Source organism: Lissotriton vulgaris, chromosome 5, assembly GCF_964263255.1.
Source record: "Lissotriton vulgaris chromosome 5, aLisVul1.2, whole genome shotgun sequence".
NCBI lineage: Eukaryota > Metazoa > Chordata > Amphibia > Caudata > Salamandridae > Lissotriton > Lissotriton vulgaris.
Window position 1 is genome coordinate 1,984,495,600 of NC_141693.1, and position 26,167 is coordinate 1,984,521,766.

The 26,167-nt window shown below is 47.4% G+C and overlaps 1 protein-coding gene across 1 annotated transcript in view; it reads left to right on the plus strand.

The window, feature by feature from the left end:
• Window positions 1-26,167, plus strand: part of RALGPS1 (Ral GEF with PH domain and SH3 binding motif 1) — a 1,949,641-nt gene that overhangs the window by 1,553,885 nt on the left and 369,589 nt on the right. Inside the window, exon 12 of the mRNA XM_086924714.1 lies at window positions 341-408. Coding sequence (XP_086780840.1) covers window positions 341-408 — 68 coding nt within the window. The remainder of the gene's footprint in view (window positions 1-340; window positions 409-26,167) is intronic.

A 26,167-nucleotide genomic window follows, 5' to 3' on the forward strand; every position in this document is an offset into this window, starting at 1 on the left:
TCCACCATGGGGGGAAGATCCTTCTTCTACTTAGCGGCCAAAACCTGGAATTCCCTCCCCACCCACCTCCGCCTTACACAGAGCCACCTATCCTTCAGAAAACAACTAAAAACTTGGATATTCGAGAAGTAAAGTTCCCCCCTCCCTCAAGCGCCTTGAGACCCTCTGGGTGAGTAGTGCGCTATACAAATGCTAAACTTGAACTTGAACTATTTGTAGGTTGGAAGACCCTTCAGAATCACACACACAAATCTTGATTGTATGTTTCCTCCATTAACCTGTGCATGCAATTCTTTGTTTATTTTGTGGTGTGTAACGTCCACAATCCTTTGCCTTCTAGGTTGTCCTTGCGGATCGAGCCTGGAAACAGTTCTCCTCGGCTGGTGTCATCGAAGGAGGACCTGGCGGGTAAGTAGAGCTCGAACCTTCATGGTACCCCGGGTAGTGTCGACAGGCCCGTTTACAGAACCTGCTAGTTTATAGCCACAATATTACTGTACATTTGCCACATTGAATTTATTTAAAGTAATAAATTATTAATGTGTTTGAAATGTGGTGACGCTGTAACCACTGCATAGGGAAAATCCATTTATTTTCAGGCGATGACTGCTGCACATGAGGTGGTTATTCTCTCCTGGAGAAACCTGTGGAAGAAATAATTTCACAAGTTATTCCTCATTTCTTTGCACCAAAAGCCTCTCTTCAATTGTGTAATACTGAGCATTCTGCAAGTGTTAATATAGTCATGGCATCCATGCTATTACCACTGTTCCGCTGCTACCTATACACGCGGACCAGGGCGCGGCATCAGTTGAGACTGGCAGGGTTTGTATCTGGTGAGCGGTGCAGCGTGTCCACATTGCATCATCTTCCAGGGTTTGTATCTGGTGAGCGGTGCAGCGTGTCCACATTGCATCATCTTCCAGGGTTTGTATCTGGTGAGCGGTGCAGCGTGTCCACATTGCATCATCTTCAAGGGTTTGTATCTGGTGAGCGGTGCAGCGTGTCCACATTGCATCATCTTCAAGGGTTTGTATCTGGTGAGCGGTGCAGCGTGTCCACATTGCATCATCTTCCAGAGTTTGTATATGGTGAGCAGTGCGACAAGTATCTTCCAGTGAGCCCAGAGATGGACGTCCAGTCAATGTGTTGGTGAGGACTGATCGTGTCACTGACCTACCATCTCAGCGGTCAAAAGGTTAAAGCGTGCCATGTTCTTTCGCATGATGGTTCGCTGTGAGCCAACGCTGAACACCAAACGTTCCACTCTCAAAGGCTTTGTCCTCATATTTGAGACATGGCGGTACCTGAAAAAAATCGAAATGTTCTGGGTGTCTCATTATGTACCGGGATGCTGACTTTGTTTTGGTTGGTAACGTTGTAAAAATTGCCACAAACATATCTACTTGGTATGATAATTTCACTTCATGGAGTGAAAGTTCCTGGAAGGAACCTTTCAGTTTGCAGGACACGTGCGCCCATATCTCACCTGGTTCATTATGCATGCGTGGCCATAGAGTTCTGTTGTAATCCATGCGCAGTCATGTCAACTGGTGCTGATGCTTTACAATCTTTCCTTGTTAACCTACACAGAATGTGTGAGTCCGCTCATCAAGTACCATTATATTACACATTGAAATTAGGGGTGGGCGGAATTTGCGTAATCTCGTTACACAAATCTCCAAGAGACGGTAAAAAATCTCTGCGAACACGCGGAATTGCTTGTTCGCGATGCTTTTTTACTGTTCGCAATCGCTGTTTGCGTGCTCGAGGGAAATATCTCCTGAACACTCATTTGAGAACGCGAACAAGCAAAAATTTCGCTATGTCCCGTATCGCAGAATTTTGGGTCATTTTGCGTTCTCCGCAGAAAGCAAAATTACCCAAATTCCGCAAACGGAACGGAATTTACCACCCAGGCCTAATTGACACTAGTCTGTGGTAGGCGGAACCGACTCAAACCCTGCGGTGGGTGGAACCAATCCACACCCTGCGTCAGGTGGGACCGATCCACGCCCTACCGCGGGTGGAACCGACCCACGCCCTGCGGTGGGTGGGACCAATCCACACCTTATGGCGGGTGGGACCAATCCACACCCTGCGTCAGGTGGGACCGATTCACGCCCTGCCGCGGGTGGAACAGAGCCACGCCCTGCGGTGGTTGGGACCAATCCACACCCTATGGCGGGTGGGACAAATCCACACCCTGTGTGATTACCCACGCCCTGTGGTGGGTGGAACTGACCCACGCCCTGTGGTGGGTGGAACTGACCCACACCCTGTGTTGGGTGGGTCCGATCCACGCCCTGCAGTGGGTGGGACCAATCCACGCCTTGTGGTGGGTGGGACCGATCCACGGCCTGCAGCGGGTGGAACTCCCCTGTGCCCTGTGGTGGGTGGAACCAACCCACGCCCTGTGGTGGGTGTATGGGACCAATCCATGTCTGTGCATCAGATTTCCTTTATATCTCCTGGTTCTCGTGATATCTCCATTTGTGTTTCTAGACAGTTTTGCCGCTCTTTCTGCCTAGGAGACATTCAAGAGGGGGTTATTGGGGGGCAGAAGAGGGGGGGCTGTAGCTGTGTGATACATGAAGTAAAACTAAGATTCTGGACACGTCCTTAAAGAGAAGTCTGAGATTGACATCAGGAAATACCTCCCACCCCTGGTGATGGATGGAAGGAATTTCTGGCCCTGTCACCACAAGGTCAAAGTTTAAGAATCCATGATTACCTGATGACAAACACTTGACCCCTGGGTACCACTTAGTAACCGTGGCCAGGCTGAGAGGATGCCGAAGCCCTTCTGCTGAAGGACGTCTTAAGCACAGGCATGTGTTTACCAGCCCTCAGTCCGCGCGCTCCGTGGTGCCATGGCCCTCTCGCCCCTCCGTAGACGCCAGCAGAGAGCGCGTGCATGCATTGGGCTGTGTGGGGCACACACTGCCTGCCTGCCACGCCTGCAGGTAAAGTGCCGTGCATAAATCGAATAATGATTCGTATCTAAAGTATCAGAAGCACTTTATCAACTCGGCCAAGCGCTCACTGACTCAACTGAACCCAAAGGTTGGGTCTGTCTCATAAACCCAGGGGGGTTTCGCTGCGCTCGCATAGTTTTGGGTGTTGTTATAGCACAGCCTTGCTATTTAGTAAAACATATTTGGGACTCATTTCTAGTGCAGCGCTGTTAGTGTGTAAAGCCAGGTGTAAACATACTTAAGTAGTAAATCTTTCTTTCCAGGTATGCAGTGACAGCCCAGAGCCAAACACTGGACAGGGTGGACGTGTGCAAACGCTGCTTTGCACCTCCCTTCACGCACGTTCGTGTCATTTGTATGCTGTGTCGTAGGTGTGGGCGGGGGTTGTGTGGTCGGCAGAGATGCACACATTACCCTTTTGGACAATGCTCAATTATTACCTCGTGGTTATATTCTCAGTGCCAAGGGCCGAAATAAAATTAGCGCTAACTGATGACACGTGTGATATGCGCATCTTGCGTCAATCATAAACACAGCGCGTGCGCATACTCAAAACTAGGCGCGTGCATGACAGGAGCAGGGAGGCGCGCGTGCAAACGGAGGGCGCACACCCGCTGGTGCAAAGGTGCCCTTTCTTCATGATACCACCTCTCCTCCTTTGGCACAGGTCTTCCTCCGGTGGTGAAGCCGAGCACAAAATGAGCTCGTTTCTGCCGCAATCTGGCAGCGCTGCCCAGCAGGAACACCCTTCCAGGCGCTGCTGCTTTACTTGCCCCATAGCCTCAGTGGGCCATTTGTAAATTGTTTCAGTGCCTCGGAGCTAGCATATGATGCACTGGTTTTAATACACGTAAGACAAAACTTGCCTTATAAATAAAATAATTCAGAAACGGGCATATAGACCTGTCACTGTTTAACGATGTTTAACAGGCTCATAAAGCACTTTATTTACTGGTATATTTACTAGTTGCCACCCACCTTTTTAGGTCTCGCCTGTCGATGCGCATGCGCATCGAGCAAGCGAGACTATGGGGGCTTATCCACTCTTTATCCACTGCAAGGAATCGTGGCGATTCCTTGCAGTGCCCGTGACTTTTAAGCTCAATGCGCATGCGCATTGAGCTTAAAAGCGCGTGCACGTCCGTCTTGTTTTACCCGCTCCGCCCCCTCCCCTTCCCGCCGTGTCGCATTTCTCCTCCCCCCTCCCCTCTATTCCCTCCCCCCTCCCCTCTCTTCCCTCCCCTCTCTTCCATCCAGTATCCTCACACCGCCTACTGCAGCTCCCAAACAACATCCAGCACCACCCGCTCCGCCCCCTCCCCTTCCCGCCGTGTCGCATTTCTTCTCCCCCCTCCCCTCTCTTCCCTCCCCCCTCCCCTCTCTTCCCTCCCCTCTCTTCCATCCAGTATCCTCACACCGCCTACTGCAGCTCCAAAACAACATCCAGTACCACCCGATAAGACGGCTGGCCCCATAATACCAGCATTCAGCTTGTTTTGGGACCCGGGAGATCGTCCCGCGCTAACCCCAGGAAAGCTGATACACGGCATTGATTGTTGTGAATTATAAATAATTATGAGAATGTTTTACACAAATGTAACCGGCACATGAAATTGTATGTAGGGGCATGATACTGCCATAACTGCACATTTAAGGACTGTTTTCTAACAGAAGGATTATGTTATTTAAAGAGTAAGCATTGTGATGCAATGAAAAGTACCATGCTAAGATGGCCGCCATTATCGATGCATTGTGAGAGTGTTCCCTACCGTCATCGAGTTTGTTACTCGGGTGACGTCAATTAGTTTAAATAGCTTCCTCGCAGTGATCATAGTTGACACTGACGAAGGATTTTCCGAAACGCGTCTGTTTGGTGGAGTTGTTTGCTAAATAAAGATCCACTACGCTACCCCCTTGGAGTGCTTGACTCTTTTGCAAAAAACGAAGGAAGTCGTGGCAGTATATATATATATTTTACACACATCTAATTGGCACATGTACTCCTAATAGTCACATTTTCGCTTCCATCTCCAAAACAGCTGAAAAAGAATTAAGCGCATCAAAAAGAGGCATTGGATGACGAAAAGACTGCTGTGCCATTAGAATTTGGCGTATTTCTGTTCAATGGTTTCAGGGATGAGTGCAGAGAATGTTTCCTTTGGGAAAACCAATGTCAGTTACAAATTTCACCCTCACTCACCCTCACTCACCCTCACTCACCCTCAACCCCTCACCCTCACTCACCCTCAACCCATCACCCTCACTCACCCTCACCCTCACTCACCCTCAACCCCTCACCCTCACTCACACTCACTCACACTCACTCACCCTCACCCTCACTCACCCTCACCCACCCTCAACACCTCATCCTCACTCACCCTCACTCACCCTCACTCACCCTCAACCCCTCACCCTCACCCTCACTCACCCTCACTCACCCTCACCCTCACTCACCCTCAACCCCTCACCCTCACTCACCCTCAACCGCTCACCCACCCTCACCCACCCTCACCCTCAACCCCTCACCCTCACTCACCCTCACTCACCCTCACTCACCCTCACTCACCCTCACCCTCACTCACCCTCAACACCTCACTCACCCTCACTCACCCTCAACACCTCACTCACCCTCACTCACCCTCAACACTTCACTCACCCTCACCCTCACTCACCCTCAACACCTCACTCACCCTCACCCTCACTCACCCTCAACACCTCACCCTCAACCTCAACCCCTCACCCTCACTCACCCTCACCCTCACTCACCCTCACTCTCACTCACCCTCAACCCCTCACCCTCACTCACCCTCACTCACCATCAACCCCTCACCCTCACCCACCCTCACCCTCACTCACCCTCAACCCCTCACCCTCACACAGTGCAATAGGTCTCAGACCAGTTCAGTTAGAGCTTTAAGAAATGTTTATGGCTTTTTTTATTTGTAATTCTTTAGCATTGGCTACAGGAAACAAAAATGCTAAACATTTACAAAAAAAACCCATAAACAATTCTAAAAGCACTAACTCTAATGGTGCGAGACCTATTGCATTTCCAATGCTTGTTTATACATTTAAATAGTCCCCCTTTCTGTGTAGCACCGTGCCTCTAAGGAACTCTCCGTTTTGACGCAGAGCCATACTTTAAACCTTGGTTCCTGAAATATTTTCTTGGAAGTTTAAAGATAACTCACGTCCTGGTCCCTTGAGAGAGGAAGGGTGTTTTTTTTTGTTGTTGATGATTTTTACACATGTAGCTCCCCGCACTGCGAATGTCCAGCCGTAGGCAGTTTAATGTTGTTTTTTCGCTAGTGGTTTTTAGATCATGACATCTAGAACTACTCCAAGATGCTATAGGAGGAGTTGTAGTTTATAGTAGAAAGTTCTTCCTCTGATCTTTGAAAAAAGTCCTTTACACCGGCATAATCTTGCATAGGTTCCAGGATTCGCATTGTGATTATTACGCATAGTGTCCAAGATTACGCCATGTTGTGTAAACACGCTTTAATTTCGCTAAACATGCAATGACAGGAGCACGGTTACAAAGCGAACGCAGGCGCCTGTTTGCGTGACTCGCGATTTGCGATATTGCTTTTTCCGCAATATGCCGAACACTTGATCACGGATCAGCATGTTTGCGTACTTACGGGTAATTTTTTCAATTTTGTGCCATTCAGTGATCTGTTTTTACAAACCTTTACATGATGAAAGGCTGAGTCCATTAAAGGCGTAGTGCAGTAGGTGGGCGATGTTTTGCACGCTTGTGGAATGCTTGTAAGTTCACCATGTACCCAGCACGAGCTCAGACGCAGGTCTGCGTTATGTCAGAGGTGCAGTATTTACTGCTTTACATAGGTTCAGAACATTTGCTTACAACCAGTGCGCATCGGTGCATTTTATGCACGAGACCCTACGCCATACCCTAAGTTAATCTCTTTTACATTTGAGCCCTGAGCTGTGTCTCTTTCCGCTAGGAACCCCCTGTATCACCACATCTGAAAGGCAGCCTTTCTTGGAAAAAGCTGACGAGTCCTGAGTCCTTGTAGGTGGTGTGAAGGCTCTTTTTAAACATGTGGGGCCCCTGCTTGCTTAGGGTCCCTGGTGGCTTTAACAGAGCTGCGGCTCCGCCTTACTTTTCTTACCCGAACTAGCAGGAATATTTAAAATAAATATTGGAAAATAGAAGGAGAGACGGAGTTGACCACATTTTAAGTCACGGGTACCCTGCTGAAAAATATGTTGCAATATAAACAAGTTTATATTATTGCAGTGACATTTTAAGGTGTGGCTAGTTGCCCAGGGCCCCGCCTTCCAAGCTGCCTTGTGGTAAAGAGAGTGGGGCAGTCAGGAGTCCTGCTTTAACGACATTGCTCATAAAAACAGCTTCTTTTCAACTTTGACACCCCAGCATGCTCAACAGAGGCCTGGGACCAGAGTTACCAAGACTTAGTGCCAGGGCAAAGTCGCACAAAGCGCTGATGAACAATGCAAACTCTTGCAAGCGGATGTCATATTTTGCACTACAAAGGTTCAATTTTCTCACTGCAAATGGCATTTTGTGCCACTTTGCACCACTTTACATCAAGTGGGAGTTACTTGGGTGTAATTTGGGTAGATTAGCGCAGCCCACATAGTTTTTCACACCCAAAGTCTGCTCAAGTAAAATAACAGACCAGGGCCTAGATGTATCATGGTTCCTATTTGCGATTTGTTAATAGCGATTTTTAGCGAATCGCAAAATGGGATGTATGTTTAAAATCGCATTTTTTTGCGATTTCTTAATATTCTTTATTTGCGAATTCGCAAGTTGCGAATTCGCAAATAAGGAATAATTTCCCATTCATTCCTATGGGCCAGGAGGCCCATAGGAATTATTGTAAAATACATCTCATTTAGCGATTCGCAATTTGCTAATCGCAAAATGAGAATGATTTCAAGGGTGCAGGGGTGTCTCAAGGACACCCTGCTGTACCCCTGAAATCAGCATTTGTGTGCATATGGCGCACATACATGCCCTATGGGCATGTATGTGCGTCATATGCCACCTTTAAAAATGCAACATTTGGGATTATTTTAAGATTTCGCAAATTACCACGAACTTCAAGTTGGTGGTAATTTGCGATTTCTTAACCCAAAATCGCAAGATGTAAAAGTTTCATACATAGCATTTAAGGAATCGCAAAATTGCGATTCCTTAAATGCTATAGCAAAATAAGGAATCGCACATTTTTGCGGTTCTTTATTTTGCGATTCTTTAATGCATCTCAAAACATGCAAAAAGACCGTTTACAATTCGCAAAGGCCGAAATTCGGCGAATTTCGGCCTTTGCGAATCGCAAAAGGCTTGATACATCTAGGCCCAGGTGTTGGGTCAAAAAATAAACCCTCCTCGATGCAGGCACTAACGAGGTAAAATGCTTTCATTTCTCCAAACATTCCACTCAATGAAGGTGTGCTGCAGTGTGCATCACACACACAGTGGGTGGAATGTTCAAGAATGTGTCTAGGCATAGGATTCTGTATTGGAAGGGTTTGCTTCCGGTGTAGATTCTGTGCTAGTCAGTGCATGCACATCTTGGCATCAGGGTACAAAAATTGCATAGAGAAAACTGTTTGAGAAAGAAAACCTATTAAAAGTGATTTAGAAACACCTATGAAAACCTATTCAATCTACAGTAAAAACACTGATGCAAACTTTTGTAATCTGGTTCACAAAACCCTATGCAAAGCTATGGTAATCTAGTGCACAAACTCCAAGCAAAACTATTGTAATCTGGTGCACAAACAACAATGCGAGCTTTTGTAAACTAGAGCACAAAATTAATAATTTTCCTCCAAAATAAGCTTTTATATGCAGATGACTTTTCTTTATTGGCTTTAACTCTCATTGCCTTACAAAGAAACCTAAATGTTTTACATAACTATACTGTGAAAACCTTTCTTAAAAATTGTGTGCAAAAAGAGAGCAGGACGTGCTGGAAACTGGGGGAGAATACTATAAATTGTGAGAAAATGTATTCATCTTTAGGTGGGATCTTCTCCCAAATCCTAGATTAAAAATTCCATATTGAGCATATTGTATTGTATTGTATTGTAATTTCATTTATATAGCGCTTACTACCCCTGACGAGGCTTCAAAGCGCTTTTTCGGCGAGTAGCACGCTACTCCGGGACCTATAGAGGATTAGTGTTGAATTAGTATAGTGAAACATGCAAGTAGATTTTAAATGGTGGATAGGTTAGTCAGTTATTTGGATTTGGAATGATAACAGAAGGATAGTTCACGCCTGAACTGGCCGATACTGTGTATAAATAACAGCCAATATGCAGATTCCTTATAATGGAGGGAATATACCAAAGATACAAGTAGGACCCCAATGAAAGGGCGCACATATGAGCATGGATCTTGCAAGCCTAATTGTTATCACCATGTTGAATTACATACAGCACCGTATCATTAGCCCCAACAAAATGAGAAGCAGACCCAATCTGTGTCACTTGAAATATATTCTATGTGCCCAAAGTCCAACGGCCGACATCTCACGGCAAAAAGGACGTCCTTTTTGAAGTGAGATGTCGGCCGTTGGAGATATGATGACAGCCGAATACCGGTAGCCAGTATTGACTTTGAGCACATAGAATCGCAAGATCCATGCACATACATGTACCATTTTCTTGGGGTCCTACTTGTATCTTTGGTATATTCTGTCCATTATAAGGAATCTGCTTATTGGCTGATATTTAAACGCAGTATCGACCAGTTCAGGTGTGATCCTTTTTACGTACTATTTCGAGTAGTCATCCGTGCTCCATCATCGGACCTACCGGGCATCCTTGATTCTTATATCTTCTTGTTTTTCATGACTATGGGGAACTTTGTCTAAACACTTGATATCGAATAACCGTGTTTTAGATGAGGAACGACATATAGGCTGCTGATCCGGCTATTTACTGACATTCTTTTTGCTGAGACTGACCTATGCAAATTATCAGTGCCCTGAAGAAGTCCTTTATAAGGACGAAACGCGTTGGCTGTATCGTTCTGAAAATTGAGGGTTATGACCTGGTTTTAAAAGCAATAGAAATTGGAATAAAAGAAAAACGTTGAAGAATATTTGTGTTGTATACAGATTACATAATAGTTTTTTCAGTTTTTGAAATTGACATGTGGTGCACCTGTGCTTATGTTTTAAAATGTTATTATACCATGGGGACTTGCACTGTGATGGTGGGTGCATTTCAATGTGCACACAGACCCCAATAAGTACAGAGGAGTTAGAATACTAGAGGGATAGCATTTCAGGTGCTGTGGATTAGAGGGTTCCACCGTCAGGCTGGTTTGTTTACATAAAAAAATGTATATAGACCCGAAAGACAGAAACAACTTTACACTAGAGAGAGGCGAACTCAGCCCCACAACAAAGTGCTGAATTCCAAGCGCTCTCCAACTGGTGTTTTTCTGGATTCAGCTGCAGAAAGAGGAAAAACAAACATTTGCAATGCAATAGGACTCGCATTTGCGAGAGTTTAAGCTATTGGCATTGAAAATGACAAAGCCTTTTATTTTATCTGTTTTAAAAACAACATATAAATAAAAGGCATTGTCATTCACAATGCCAATAGCTCAAACTCTCAAAAATGCGAGACCTATTGCATTGCAAATGCTTGTTAAACATGAATTTAGAGCGGTTTCTGCCCCTGCCTCACCATGGCAATAGGGCTCTTACCGAACTAAGAGGCAATATAGATGTCATGTGAACTCCATATGTGGCCCAGATTATTACAGACAGAGCAACTCTATAGTCTAGTAAATCAAACACAAAAGGAAAGTTGCTTTCAAAAAGGAGGATCCATGAAATAAGATTTTTGCCTAAGATCACACAGTTTGATTAAGCAGGAAAGCATCAATCAATCCAGGTTTTCTGGGTTCACTTTGTACAGGTCAGCCACTAAATGGGCATCTATGGTTCTCTTCTTTTCACCTCAAATGTTAATGCTTTGTTTTTACCTCTTCTGCACGGGGTAGAGCGAGGATAGAAGGCAGAAGCCTCAAGAAAGCTCGGCTCGTTAATGGCTTGAGAGTCCAACAGGACCTCGATCTGTGCCAGAGCCGGCTTCAGGCTTGAGCCTGGCTCGAGCTTTCAGTGGCTCGCCCACCCCAACATAGAAACATAAATATGACAACAATGCCACCCACCTTATCCCATGGGTTAGAATATATTCCCCCTATATTCTGGTTTTTAGCTCAAAAACTAGAAGGGACACTTTTATGTTCATCTTTTTTAGGGTAGCCCCCCGCAGCCTGGTTCATGCTCTTCTGGTTTTATTAGGATTCTGAGAGCTTCTGTTGTGTTCTGTGTCGCTCTGGGGGTATAACTTTACTGCGCTCCAGAGAAGGAACGCTAACATTGCAAGAATTGCTTTCAGATTTAAGAGAATTGATTGTTTTAAACAAACTCTTAACTGTCCTATAACCTCCCTGGTAATCCGTCCTTATTAGACTGGAAATGCAGGCATCTCAGACTAGTTTACAAAAAGTGTTAAATGTTTTACTAGTTTTTAAACTAGGATGTATATTTGTAAAGCGCGTATTGCTGCCCGGAGGCGTCCAAGCGCTGAGAATCCCGTAAACCCGAACTGTGGCCCCGAGGGAGCAGAAGGAATTAATTAGATTGGGTGAAATAAGAATGATTTCAGCTGTTTTCAGAAGGCTAGGAGGTTTGATACATTGTACTGCAATTCAAGAAAAAGTTATAATGTATTTGCGAATTTGCGATCATGAGTGAGATGAAAACATCCCCATTAATGGAAACTGAACGTAACATTAAAATAACTTTATTTATGGTGATAGTTGATAGATTGCCTGTTGCAGAAGCCTTGGGGGTTTGGAGAGGCATTTCTACTGAAGAGCAGACTTGCCCTTCAAGGAACAAGTGTACATAACTTGGGCCATATAAGCAATACTTCGGCTTTATTTCTATCACATGTTATTGTATTTAAAGACATTTATAATATTTAAAAAAAGATTATTATTGTGATATTAAAACATTGCACTTTAATAAGTATTGCACTTGTAAAAGGGTTAGAGGGTTCCCTTTTTCAAGTGGAAGCGGTTAGTGAGATTATATTGTTTTCCCTTACAGGGGACTAGATCAATAAAGATTCATTGTCTTTTTAAAAGTTTATCGTAATCTGGAGCTACAACACAGATGCAAACCTCTTGTAATCTGGCGCACTCTGATGTGACCTATTGTAATCAGATGCACAAACTCCGATGAACACTCGTTGTAATCTGATACACAATCTCATACCTGTGTAATCTGACACACAATCTCAGATGCACCCCTCTTGTAATCTAATGCACAAGCACTGATGCAAATCTATTGTAATCTGGTGCACCGACTCTGATGTGAACCTATATTGATCAGACCTATTGTAATCTACTGCACAAATACTAATGCACACCTAGTTGTAATCTGGTGCACAGAATCAATCGTGAATTTATTGCACTCAAATACACAAAATCTAGTGCAAACCTATTCCAATCTAATGCACAGACAGGTTTACAAACCTATTCAAATCTGTTACACATTCACTGATGCACAGCGGTTGTAATCGGGTTCACAGACTCTGATGGGAACCCATTGTAATCAGACATATTTTATTCTGCTGCACAAACACGGATGCACACGTACTGTAATCTGGTGCACAAACTCTGATATAAAACATTTGTAATCTGGTGCACAAACTATGATGCACACCCACTGTGACGAAGTGCACACACTCTGATGCACGCCTATTGTACTCTTGAGCACAAACACTGATGCACACCTATTGTAATCTGGTGCACAAACTCTGATGCACACCCACTGTGACCTAGTGCACACACTCTGATGCACGCCTATTGTACTCTTGAGCACAAACACTGATGCACACCTATTGTAATCTGGTGCACAAACTCTGATGCACACCCACTGTGACCTAGTGCACACACTCTGATGCACGCCTATTGTACTCTTGAGCACAAACACTGATGCACACTTATTGTAATCTGGTGCACACACTCTAATGCACAGCCACTGTGACCTAGTGCACACACTCTGATGCATGCCTATTGTACTCTTGAGCACAAACACTGAGGCACACCTATTGTAATCTGGTGCACAAACTCTGATGCACACCCACTGTGACCTAGTGCACACACTCTGATGCACGCCTATTGTACTCTTGAGCACAAACACTGATGCACACCTATTGTAATCTGGTGTACAAACTCTGATGCACACCCACTGTGACCTAGTGCACACACTCCGATGCACGCCTATTGTACTCTTGAGCACAAACACTGATGCACACCTATTGTAATATGGTGCACACCTATTGTAATCTGGTGCACAAACTCTGATGCACACCCACTGTGACCTAGTGCACACAGTCTGATGCACACCTATTGTATTCTCGAGCACAAACACTGATTCACACCTATTTTAATCTGGTGCACACCTATTGTAATCTGGTGCACAAACTCTGATGCACACCCACTGTGACCTAGTGCACACACTTTGATGCACGCCTATTGTACTCTGGAGCACAAACTCTGATGCACACCTGTTGTCATCTGCTGCACTAACACTGATGCACACCTGTTGTAATCTGTTGAACAAACTCCGATGCACGCCTGCTGTAATCTGGTGCACAAACTCTGAGGTAAACCTATTGTAATCTGGTGCAAAAACACCGATGCACACCCATTTTGACATAGTGCACACACTGTGATGCACACCTATTGTAATCTGTTGCACAAACACTGATGTCCGCCTGTTGTAATCTGGTGCACAAACTTCTATGCACACCTGTTGTCATTTGCTGCGCAAACACTGATGCACAACTGTTGTAATCTGGTGCGCAAACTCAAAAGTAAACCTATTGTAATCTGTTGCACAGACTCTGTACTACTTTTAATCCCCTTACCAAGGTGGAAAACTTCGAATGAATACCTTACTTCATCCTTGATAAAAAGGACTGTTCAGTGTCACTGTTTGGCCCGGTCAAAACTACCGGCTGTTACATTTGGCAAACTCAGACATATGACAAATGATCTTTTACAGAAGAGTGTGAAACGGTAAATGCAAAAACATATTTAAAAAAAAAATTGGATTTACAATTAGATAACATCTGTTTTCCCTGAGGTGAAGTTCTTACCACAAAGCTTTTCTTCTTTCTTTCCCAGTATTTGCTTCTCTCTTAGCACTGGGGGTTTATTTCTTTCTGTCCTGACCTTTCTGTTCCCACTCCTGTAGGTCCCACCTGGACAATCACTTTACCTCCTAGTGCACGCTCTACCCGCTTCTTTCCTTCCCCCCATTCCCGTTTCCCCCCCTCCTCCTCCCCCCCCCCCCCCCGGTTTTATGAGTTTATTAGGCGGCTACCGCGTGCTTCCGGGTGTCCTGTTAAAGAAGTAGGATTTACTTAAAATTAACAACGTGTTTTCGTGTATTTCGAGAAGAAGGTTTCTTTTTTACGTCACTCGCAGATAATGTTTCCTCCAAACTCCGGAGACTTTCCAGTGCACGCGTCTCCTGGAAGTGACGTCTCCTGCAGCAGCTGTACCTGTGGCCCTGGGGGCGCCAGACTGGACTCTTTCAAGATGCGCCGAGTTATGTCTTCTTGCAGGGTGATGTCACCAGTTTAACTTGAACTAAAACAGACCGCTTCGGCCAGGATGGATTCCACAGACTGGCTGTCCCCGACTGATCACGTGTAGCCTCAGTGGCGGCTGGCATCTACGGGGAGGGCGAGGGGGAGGGGCGCGGGGGGTGGGGGGTGGGGGCGGGGGATAGGGGGGTCGGGCAGGCGCGAGTATGTTAAATAATTAAAATTAAAGTTACTGAACTTGGCGTTGTCCTCGCTCCGGACCTCATCTTTCCCCGACACAGGAACTGGATGCTGGAACTCTCTTGGCCAACCCTGGTGCTGCTCTCACCAGCCTGAGAGAAGGGCTAGGATTTGTGTGAGCGCCTCGATCAGTGCTCCACAGCGCGCTGGAGGCTTTGGCTTACTTAAGACAGCTGGTTAGAGATGTTTAAAGTGCGCATGTGTGGCCGGCCGCTGCAAGGCAGCTGGCCAAAAAGACATGAGCACTTTAAACAATGCAATACTAGCTGTCACTTAGCAGCAGCCCGCCCCCTTCCTGGAGCTAGGCTCAGGACGAGGAATGAAAAATGAAAATGGTAATTAATTGCCTTTTTATTTTTCATCTCTGGGGCTTTGGGGGGATTTTTAAGTGGGGTGATGCTACTCCGCTCAAACAGAGGAGCCACACCTGAGTAGCCTTGTATCACATGTAGCAGTTGCACTGACAGAGCTAGGGGGGCTGGACCTGGAAAGTCACAGCGAGAGGGTTCTCTCTTTCCTTTAGTCACACATCAGGGGAAATCCACCCTGTGAGCATCATCCTTCATTGTTCGCCGACTGAAAAACAGATACTTGTCTAAGATCACACAGCGTCAGGAGATAAAGCTGGCTTATTAGGTCTCGACATGCTGTATTCAGGATAAATCTCTACCTACTTCCCGCCCATCTTTTTAATTGCTCCCACGCTCCCTGGCTCCTGACGGTATCGTTACCCTCTCCTCAAACCTCTGTGTACCTGTGCATTTACTTTCGTGATTTGCTTTCTGCATTAGCACTCGTGATTTGTAATTGGCGATTTGTTAACCTGCATTAGCGCTTGTAACTGTGAATCTGTCTCAGCGCTAGTGATTTACTGCTCAGTCCGCTCTGTGTATGGCACGTTTCAGGCATTCTGCAGCGCAACATAATTCAGGCCATTTAATTAGCGCGACGGAAACGGAGGTGCGCTCTACCTGGTTACTTCAATCTTTATCAGCATATTTAAAGCGCCTGTGACCTTTTCCTGTGCCCCAGCCTCACTCGACTTGTCTCTACCTCCATTTTGTTTGTTGTTGTTGGTCAGAGCCCTTCCTCCTCGCAACGCTCCCGCCTCCCTGCTGCCCCTCCCACCCACTGACCCTTACTGTAGACCCCGTAGGATTTCCAGCTGTGACCGCCCTGACTTCGTCAGATACGGTCGCTCCCACGCTCCCTGGCTCCTGACGGTATCGTTACCCTCTCCTCAAACCTCTGTGTACCTGTGCATTTACTTTCGTGATTTGCTTTCTGCATTAGCACTCGTGATTTGTAATTGGCGATTTGTTAACCTGCATTAGCGCTTGTAACTGTGAATCTGTCTCAGCGCTAGTGATTTACTGCTCAGTCCGCTCTGTGTGTGGCACGTTTCAGGCATTCTGCAGCGCAACATAATTCAGGCCATTTAATTAGCGCGACAGGAACGGAGCTGCGCTCTACCTGGTTACTTCAATCTTTATCAGCATATTTAAAGCGCCTGTGACCTTTTCCTGTGCCCCAGCCTCACTCGACTTGTCTCTACCTCCATTTTGTTTGTTGTTGTTGGTCAGAGCCCTTCCTCCTCGCAACGCTCCCGCCTCCCTGCTGCCCCTCCCACGCCCCTCCCCCCCTCAAAGTGTATGAATGTCAGATGGTTCCACGCGCAGCGTCCACGCGCTACGGACACGCCGAAGGTGCGCCAAAGGTAAGCCCGTCTACGCCCGTCCGCGCCTGGACCGCGCCCAGCGCCAGTCCCCCTGCCCCTCGCGCAGCCCAGCCCCCCCGCATTACCTACGATGCCGCCGCCCTCCTAGCCCTTAACCCCAGTCGCGCCCCCAACTGCGTCCAAGCCGCTCCTGGACGCACCCATGGACCGTTCTCCTGCCTCTCCTGCAAATTCAGCGGCACCAACAACGTCTCCGCTCCGACCACACCACAGATTCCCGACCCCAACCACCTAGAATGCATCCTTCTCAACACCCGCTCGGTCCACAGGCACGCCATTGACCTTTGGAACCTACTAGACACCATCTCTCCAGACGTCGCATTCCTAACGGAAACATGGATGAACGCCTCCTCCGCCCCTGACATCGCCATCGCTATCCCTGATGACTATAAGATTACACGCAAAGACCGCACCGACCATTCAGGAGGAGGAATCGCTATCGTCCACAAGAAATCAATCCGCATCTCAACCAGCTCTGACGCCAACCTCGCCAACTCCGAACACCTTCACTTCCAGATCCACATCGACCCCAAGACCACACTCAGAGGCACCCTCCTCTACAGACCACCAGGACCCCGCGCAAAATTCAGTGAAGACATCACGGACTTCATCACCCCACACGCGCTCCTCTCCAAAGACTACATCCTTCTGGGAGACCTCAACTTCCACCTTGAGAAAATCAACGACCGCAACACCGCCACCCTCTTGGACAACCTCGCCAACCTCGGACTTAAACAACTGGTCACTTCCCCCACCCACATCGCAGGTCACACACTCGACCCCATCTTCACCTCCAGCAACCATGTCTCTTTCAACCACACTACGGATCTCCTCTGGACTGACCACAGCTGCGTCCACTTCTCCTACAACAAGCCGAAACCCATCATCCACCTCCAACCAACTCTACAAAGAAACTGGAACAAAATCACCACGGAGCAGATCTCCACTTCGCTCCTTCAAACCTCCCCAGCCCTCTCTTCTAACGCCAACGAAGCCGCCTCCAACCTCACCCTTTGGTTATCCAACACCGCCGACACCTTAGCACCACTGAAAAAACGCCACCACAAACTTGGCATCAAGAAGGCCTCATGGTTCAACGAAGACCTCAAGAAATCCAAGAAACTATGCCGCTCCCTTGAAAAGGCCTGGAAAAAAGACCCATCCACCAGCAACAAGGACGCCTACAAAAGCGCCATCCGTACTCACCACCAACTGATCCGAAAAGCCAAGAAAACAGCATTTAAGGATCGACTCGACAACAACGCCCACAACAGCAAGGAACTTTTCAACATCGTCAAGGAATTTTCCAACCCCTCGGCCAACTCCAACGACATCACCCCCTCTCAAACCCTCTGCGACTCCCTAGCCTCTTTCTTCCACAACAAAATTGCTGACATCCACAACAGCTTTGACAACCAACCCGGAAGCCAACCCACCCTACCATCAGCTGACTATCTTCCCCCCGTTAACACCCTTAACGCCTGGAACCCAATCTCCACTGAGGACACCATCCGCCTGATGAATTCCATGCACTCTGGATCCCCCACAGACCCATGCCCTCACCACATCTTCAACAAAGCAGACTCCGTCATAGCTCCGCACCTCCGAGACGTCATCAACTGCTCCTTCACCTCCGCTACCTTCCCAGAAGACTGGAAACACGCTGAACTCACCGCCCTTCTGAAAAAACCAACAGCAGACCCCACCGAACTCAAAAACTACCGCCCCATCTCGCTTCTTCCATTCCCGGCCAAAGTCATCGAGAAAGCTGTCAACAACCAGCTCGCCGCCTTCCTCGAAGCCAACAAATCCCTCGACTCCTCACAGTCCGGCTTCCGAGCAAAACACAGCACTGAGACCGCCCTCATCGCAGCAACAGACGACATTCGAACTCTACTGGACAATGGAGACACAGTCGCCCTCATCCTCCTCGACCTCTCTGCAGCCTTCGACACAGTCTGCCACAGCACCCTTTTACAACGCCTCAGAAACATCGGTATCCAAGGAAAGGCACTGGAATGGATCACCTCGTTCCTCTCCGGAAGAACCCAGAGAGTCCGCCTCCCACCATTCAAGTCCGAAGCCTCTGAAATCATCTGCGGCGTACCACAAGGATCCTCACTCAGCCCCACCCTCTTCAACGTATACATGAGCCCCCTCGCGGCCATCGCCCGCCAACACAACCTCAACATCATCTCTTACGCGGATGACACTCAACTGATCCTATCTCTCACCAAGGACCCCAGCACCGCCAAAACTAACCTACACGAAGGAATGAAAGAAGTCGCCGAATGGATGAAACAAAGCCGTCTGAAACTGAACTCAGACAAAACAGAAGTCCTCATCTTAGGTAAATCCCCCTCTGCATGGGACAACTCCTGGTGGCCGGAAGCCCTCGGAAATGCACCCATCCCGACAGACCACGCACGGAACCTTGGCGTCATCCTGGATTCTTCACTCTCAATGAACAGACAAGACAGCGCCGTATCCTCTTCCTGCTTTAACATCCTTCGCATGCTCAGAAAAACATTTCGCTGGATCCCCTCCGAAACAAGGAAAACAGTCACCCACGCTCTAGTCACGAGCCGACTGGACTACGGAAACACCCTCTACGCAGGTACCACCGCTAAACTCCAGAAGAAACTACAACGAATCCAAAACGCCTCAGCCAGGCTCATATTAGACATCCCACGCAACGAACACATCTCTGGTCACCTTAAAGACCTCCACTGGCTACCCGTCAATAAGAGGATTACTTTCCGACTGCTTACCCACGCACACAAATCACTCTACGACATCGGACCAGATTGCCTCAACTCTCGACTGTCCTTCTACACCCCCTCCCGCCAACTTCGCTCTTCCAGCCAAGCATTCGCCACTGTCCCTCGCATCAACAAAACCACCATGGGAGGCAGATCCTTCTCATACCTGGCTGCCAAAACATGGAACTCACTCCCCGCTTACCTTCGCCTCACCCAGAATCACCTAGCGTTCAGCAAGCAACTTAAAACGTGGATATTTGACAAATAATCCTCCTCCCCTCCCTAAGCGCCTTGAAACCCTCTGGGTATGTAGTGCGCTATATAAATTTTATGACTTGACTTGACTTGACTTGTCCTTTGTAAATGGTGGCTTTTCATTGGTCATTAGGCTTTGTACTCCCTCCTTAGTACCGCCCTGTCTCTTTTTGTAACCTCACATGAGAACATTCCCTATTACATGTGTTGTTACACCCTAGGTTTTAATTACAGCCTCAAGGCCCTATTTTCTTGAAGGCCTACAGACAGGACACTCATTTGGTCCTAAACAAGGTTGGCAGTAAATGCATGTTGTAATTTCTAAGGGAAATAGGTTTCCATACAAAAGTTTCTAAAAGATAGTCTTTTACTTTCAAAGGAACCCGTCTGGCTTTCAGATACGAGTCCATAAAGGTGGCTGTTGGCCACGCGATTAAGGAAGAGCCCCAAAAATGAATATCTTACTTTTCAGATAGCTTATTTTCCTGGTCCAGAGTTGGAAAGCCTATTGTGTTGCCTTATGCTAAATGTCGACAAGTTTCGACCATAGCTTAGTTGAGGGTCTGCCCAGGATTTAGGGCTGGAGACTGGATACCTTTACTTTGGTAAATGGAAATCACAGGCTGTAAAAATGAATTCAAGTGCAACTTTGGGCTTTACTGTTATGGTTGAAGGGGCAAAGGAAAATCTATCATTATGTTTTTTTACCCATTCGACCGTGCTTTAAACACAAGGTGACTGTCTCCTTATAACGAAGCCATACCTTTTTCGGCCCTATTTTTAGTTTTTGTGCCCTCCTACAATGGTCACTTTTCAGGGCAGGGTGGTCTTTCCATCAAAAATGTACAGACTCCATTCTTTGCCTATTTTTAGAATTATGCACCAGGCGTGTATTTCTTGGAAGTGTAGCTCGTTTTATGCCTTATTTTTTTTGTTGCTTTTGTGATCTTCACATGAACAGTTAATCAGTGTCTTGCTAGAAATCTTCTCTAACTGTGTGTCTCTTTCAAGGCAACTAAGTGAGAGAAGTCATTCATTCCAGCTCACCCAGCTTTACCCAAACTTCCTCAAGATTCATATTTATTCTGACCGCTTCCCTAAACCAATCAAAGAAGCCCTAGGTCCAGCCACGCCACTCAGAGTTAAGATGTGATTAATTACATCTTCTGTCACCTGCAGATCACATGTTTAAATCCCAGCAAAGCCAAGTCACCCATTCATCCTTCTGAGATTATCAGATTAAGTATAATTAAACTTGCAATAATAGTATGTTATTTACAGCATTTATAAACAACATCATACTTGAGGCTTTAACCCCTTTGGTGCTTGAGACGGCCCCGGCCGTCATATGTCACGGCGGATGTGTGCGGAGGATGGCCGGGGGCCATCTGAACCCCGCCCGCTCATTAATTCTCCCGCACTTGTGTGCGGGAGAATTATCGCATAGCGCAAGGGGTTACGTGCTATAAAAAGAAGTTCTTATTTACATAAATTATAACATAACCTGGGGATGCTTCAGGAAACAAAAGCCCTCCTTGTGCAATTCATCCACCAGTATAATGTGCCCCAGCCCTTCCGGTGAGACCTGTTCAGATAATAAACCAGTACAATGTGCCCTGCCCTTCCGGTGAGACCTTTGCAGATAATAAACCAGTGCAAGGAGCCCAGCCCTTCCGGTGAGACCTGTGCAGATAATAAACCAGTACAATGTGTCCTGCCCTTCCGGTGAGACCTGTTCCGATAATAAACCAGTACAATGTGTCCTGCCCTTCCAGTGAGACCTGTTCAGATAATAAACCAGTACAATGCGCCCAGCCCTTCCAGTGAGACCTGTGCAGATAATAAGCCAGTACAGTGCGCCCAGCCTCTCCGGTGAGACCTGTTCAGATAATAAACCAGTGCAATGTGTCCTGCCCTTCCAGTGAGACCTGTTCCGATAATAAACCAGTGCAATGTGCCCAGCCCTTCCAGTGAGACCTATGCAGATAATAAACCAGTGCAAGGAGCCCAGCCCTTCCGGTGAGACCTGTGCAGATAATAAACCAGTGCAATGTGCCCAGCCCTTCCGGTTAGACCTGTTCAGATAATAAAACAGTAAAATGCGCCCTGACTTCCGGTCAGACCTATTCAGGTAAGAAACCAGTACAATACCCCCAGCCTTTCCGGTAAGACCTGTTCAGATAATAAACCAGAACAAGGCAGCCAGTGCCTCCGGTGAGACCTGTGAAAATAATAAACTAGTACAATGCATCCAGCCCTCCCAGTGACACATGTTCGGATAATAAAACAGCACAATGTACCCTGCCCTTCCGGTGAGACCTGTTCAGATAATAAACCAGTGCAATGTACCCTGCCCTCCCGGTAAAACATGTTCATAATAAACCAGCACAATGAGCCCTGCCCTTCCAGTGAGACCTGTTCAGTTAATAAACCAGTACAGGGTGCCCAGCTCTTCCAGTGAGACCTGTTCCGATAATAAACCAGTGCAATGTGTCCTGCCCTTCCGGTGAGACCTGTTCAGATAATAAACCAGTGCAATGTGTCCTGCCCTTCCAGTGAGACCTGTTCCGATAATCAACCAGTGCAATGTGTCCTGCCCTTCCGGTGAGACCTGTTCCGATAATCAACCAGTGCAATGTGCCCTGCCCTTCCGGTGAGACCTGTTCAGATAATAAACCAGTACAATGCGCCCAGCCCTTCCAGTGAGACCTGTGCAGATAATAAGCCAGTACAGTGCGCCTGTTGGGTGCTATTTATGTAATGTTATGCGAGCTGTCACGAGCGTGCTTGTTGTTTCATAGCTCGTGACCAGCTCGTGTCTAATGGTAATGTTGGGGACCTTGTTGTGATTCAAATAGATGGAATGATGGGGAGTAATGTTGTTAAGGGGGCAAGTGGCATTATCTTACTGGACTTCGTGATGAGTGGATGTTAAATAAACCTCATCTCATTCTTACACGCTTTCTTCGTGTTTTCCTTCAATTGAGACTTCCAACAGCGCCCACCCCTTCCAGTGAGAACTGTGCAGATAATAAACCAGTGCAATGCGCTCTGCCACTCCAGTGAAACCTGTGCAGTTAATAAACCAGTACAGTGCGCCCTGCCCTTCTGGTGTGACCTCTTCAGATAGTAAACGAGTACCGTGAGCCCTGCCTGTTCAGTGAGACCTGTTCAGATAATAAACCAGTACAATGCGCCCTGCGCTTCCAGTGAGACCTGTCCAGATAATAAACCAGTACAATGCGCCCACCCCTTCCAGTGAGACCTGTGCAGATAATAAACCAGTACAATGCGCCCTGCGCTTCCAGTGAGACCTGTTCAGATAATAAACCAGTACAGGGCGCCCAGCCTCTCCGGTGAGACCTGTTCAGATAATAAACCAGTACAATGCGCCCTGCGCTTCCAGTGAGACCTGTCCAGATAATAAACCAGTACAATGCGCCCACCCCTTCCAGTGAGACCTGTGCAGATAATAAACCAGTACAATGCGCCCTGCGCTTCCAGTGAGACCTGTCCAGATAATAAACCAGTACAATGCGCCCACCCCTTCCAGTGAGACCTGTGCAGATAATAAACCAGTACAATGCGCCCTGCGCTTCCAGTGAGACCTGTTCAGATAATAAACCAGTACAATGGGCCCAGCCCTTCCGGTGAGACCTGTTCGGATAATAAACCAGTACAGGGCGCCCAGCCTCTCCGGTGAGACCTGTGCAGATAATAAACCAGTACAATGCGCCCTGCGCTTCCAGTGAGACCTGTTCAGATAATAAACCAGTACAATGGGCCCAGCCCTTCCGGTGAGACCTGTTCGGATAATAAACCAGTACAGGGCGCCCAGCCTCTCCGGTGAGACCTGTTCAGATAATAAACCAGTACAATGCGTCCTGCCCTTCCAGTGAGACCTGTCCAGATAATAAACCAGTGCAATGCACCCACCCCTTCCAGTGAGACCTGTGCAGATAATAAACCAGTGCAATGCGCTCTGCCCTTCTGGTTTGACCTCTTCAGATAGTAAACGAGTACCGTGAGCCCTGCCTGTTCAGTGTGACCTGTTCAGATAATAAACCAGTACAATGCGCCCTGCCCTTCCAGTGAGACCTGTCCAGATAATAAACCAGTGCAATGCACCCACCCCTTCCAGTGAGACCTGTGCAGATAATAAACCAGTGCAATGCGCTCTGCCCTTCTGGTTTGACCTCTTCAGATAGTAAACGAGTACCGTGAGCCCTGCCTGTTCAGTGTGACCTGTTCAGATAATAAACCAGTACAATGCGTCCTGCCCTTCCAGTGAGACCTGTCCAGATAATAAACCAGTACAATGCGTCCTGCCCTTCCAGTGAGACCTGTTCAGATAATAAACCAGTGCAATGCGTCCTGCCCTTCCAGTGAGACCTGTCCAGATAATAAACCAGTGCAATGCGTCCAGCCCTTCCTGTGAGACCTGTCCAGATAATAAACCAGTACAATGCACCCTGCCCTTCCAGTGAGACCTGTCCAGATAATAAACCAGTGCAATGCGTCCAGCCCTTCCTGTGAGACCTGTCCAGATAATAAACCAGTACAGGGTGCCCTGCCCTTCTGGTGTGACCTCTTCAGATAGTAAACGAGTACCGTGAGCCCTACCTGTTCAGTGAGACCTGTTCAGATAATAAACCAGTACAAGGCACCCAGTGCTTCCGGTGAGACCTGTTCAGATAATAAACCAGTACAATGCGCCCTGCCCTTCCGGTGAGACCTGTTCAGATAATACACCAGTACAGTGTGCCCTGCCCTTCCGGTGAGACCTGTGCAGATAATACACCAGTACAGTGTGCCCTGCCCTTCCGGTGAGACCTGTTCAGATAATAAACCAGTACAATGCGCCCTGCCCTTCCAGTGAGACCTGTTCAGATAATACACCAGTACAGTGTGCCCTGCCCTTCCGGTGAGACCTGTGCAGATAATACACCAGTACAGTGTGCCCTGCCCTTCCGGTGAGACCTGTTCAGATAATAAACCAGTACAATGCGCCCTGCCCTTTCAGTGAGACCTGTTCAGATAATACACCAGTACAGTGTGCCCTGCCCTTCCGGTGAGACCTGTGCAGATAATAAACCAGTACAGGGCGCCCAGCCTCTCCGGTGAGACCTGTTCAGATAATACACCAGTACAGTGTGCCCTGCCCTTCCGGTGAGACCTGTGCAGATAATAAACCAGTACAGGGCGCCCAGCCTCTCCGGTGAGACCTGTTCAGATAATACACCAGTACAGTGTGCCCTGCCCTTCCGGTGAGACCTGTGCAGATAATACACCAGTACAGTGTGCCCTGCCCTTCCGGTGAGACCTGTTCAGATAATAAACCAGTACAGGGCGCCCAGCCCTCCCAGTGAGACCTGTCCAGATAATAAACCAGTGCAATGCGTCCAGCCCTTCCTGTGAGACCTGTCCAGATAATAAACCAGTACAGTGCGCCCTGCGCTTCTGGTGTGACCTCTTCAGATAGTAAACGAGTACCGTGAGCCCTACCTGTTCAGTGAGACCTGTTCAGATAATAAACCAGTACAGTGTGCCCTGCCCTTCCGGTGAGACCTGTTCAGATAATAAACCAGTACAGTACCACCAGCCTTTCTGTTGAAACCTGTGCAAAAAAATAAACTAGTACAATGCATGGAACCCTTCTGGTGAGAGCTGTTCAGATAATAAACCAGTACAGGGCGCCCAGCCCTCCCAGTGAGACCTGTGCAGATAATAAACCAGTACAGGGCGCCCAGCCCTCCCAGTGAGACCTGTTCAGATAATAAACCAGTACAGGGCGCCCAGCCCTCCCAGTGAGACCTGTTCAGATAATAAACCAGTACAGGGCGCCCAGCCCTTCCTGTGAGACCTGTTCAGATAATAAACCAGTACAGGGCGCCCAGCCCTCCCAGTGAGACCTGTGCAGATAATAAACCAGTACAGGGCGCCCAGCCCTCCCAGTGAGACCTGTTCAGATAATAAACCAGTACAGGGCGCCCAGCCCTCCCAGTGAGACCTGTTCAGATAATAAACCAGTACAGGGCGCCCAGCCCTCCCAGTGAGACCTGTTCAGATAATAAACCAGTACAGGGCGCCCTGCCCTCCCAGTGAGACCTGTTCAGATAATAAACCAGTACAATGCGCCCTGCCCTCCCAGTGAGACCTGTTCAGATAACAAAGCAATACTGTGCTTGAAATAGAAAAATAGAAGTGCGGGTACTCTGTAGCAGAATACCTGCTTGTTTCTGAGAAGTGCCAGTACTCCCCGAATAATACGTAGCATTTCTCTTGAGAAGTGCTGGTACACTCCCTCTCAAAATAAAAAAAAGCATTGGCATAGCTAATAGGTCTCGCTTTTGGGACCTTATAAGTATTTAGTTATGCAGCACAATATCCTTAGTGCAACAACATCAACTGTCGTATGGCTAGCCTTTGGGACTTATAAAGTACCAAAGGCTAGACCTATTGGCTTTGCCAATGCTTATTTACTTTTGGCTAGCTGTTGTTCCAGTGGGTAGCCGGCGTGTCGTGGATCTAGTGCAAGCAAG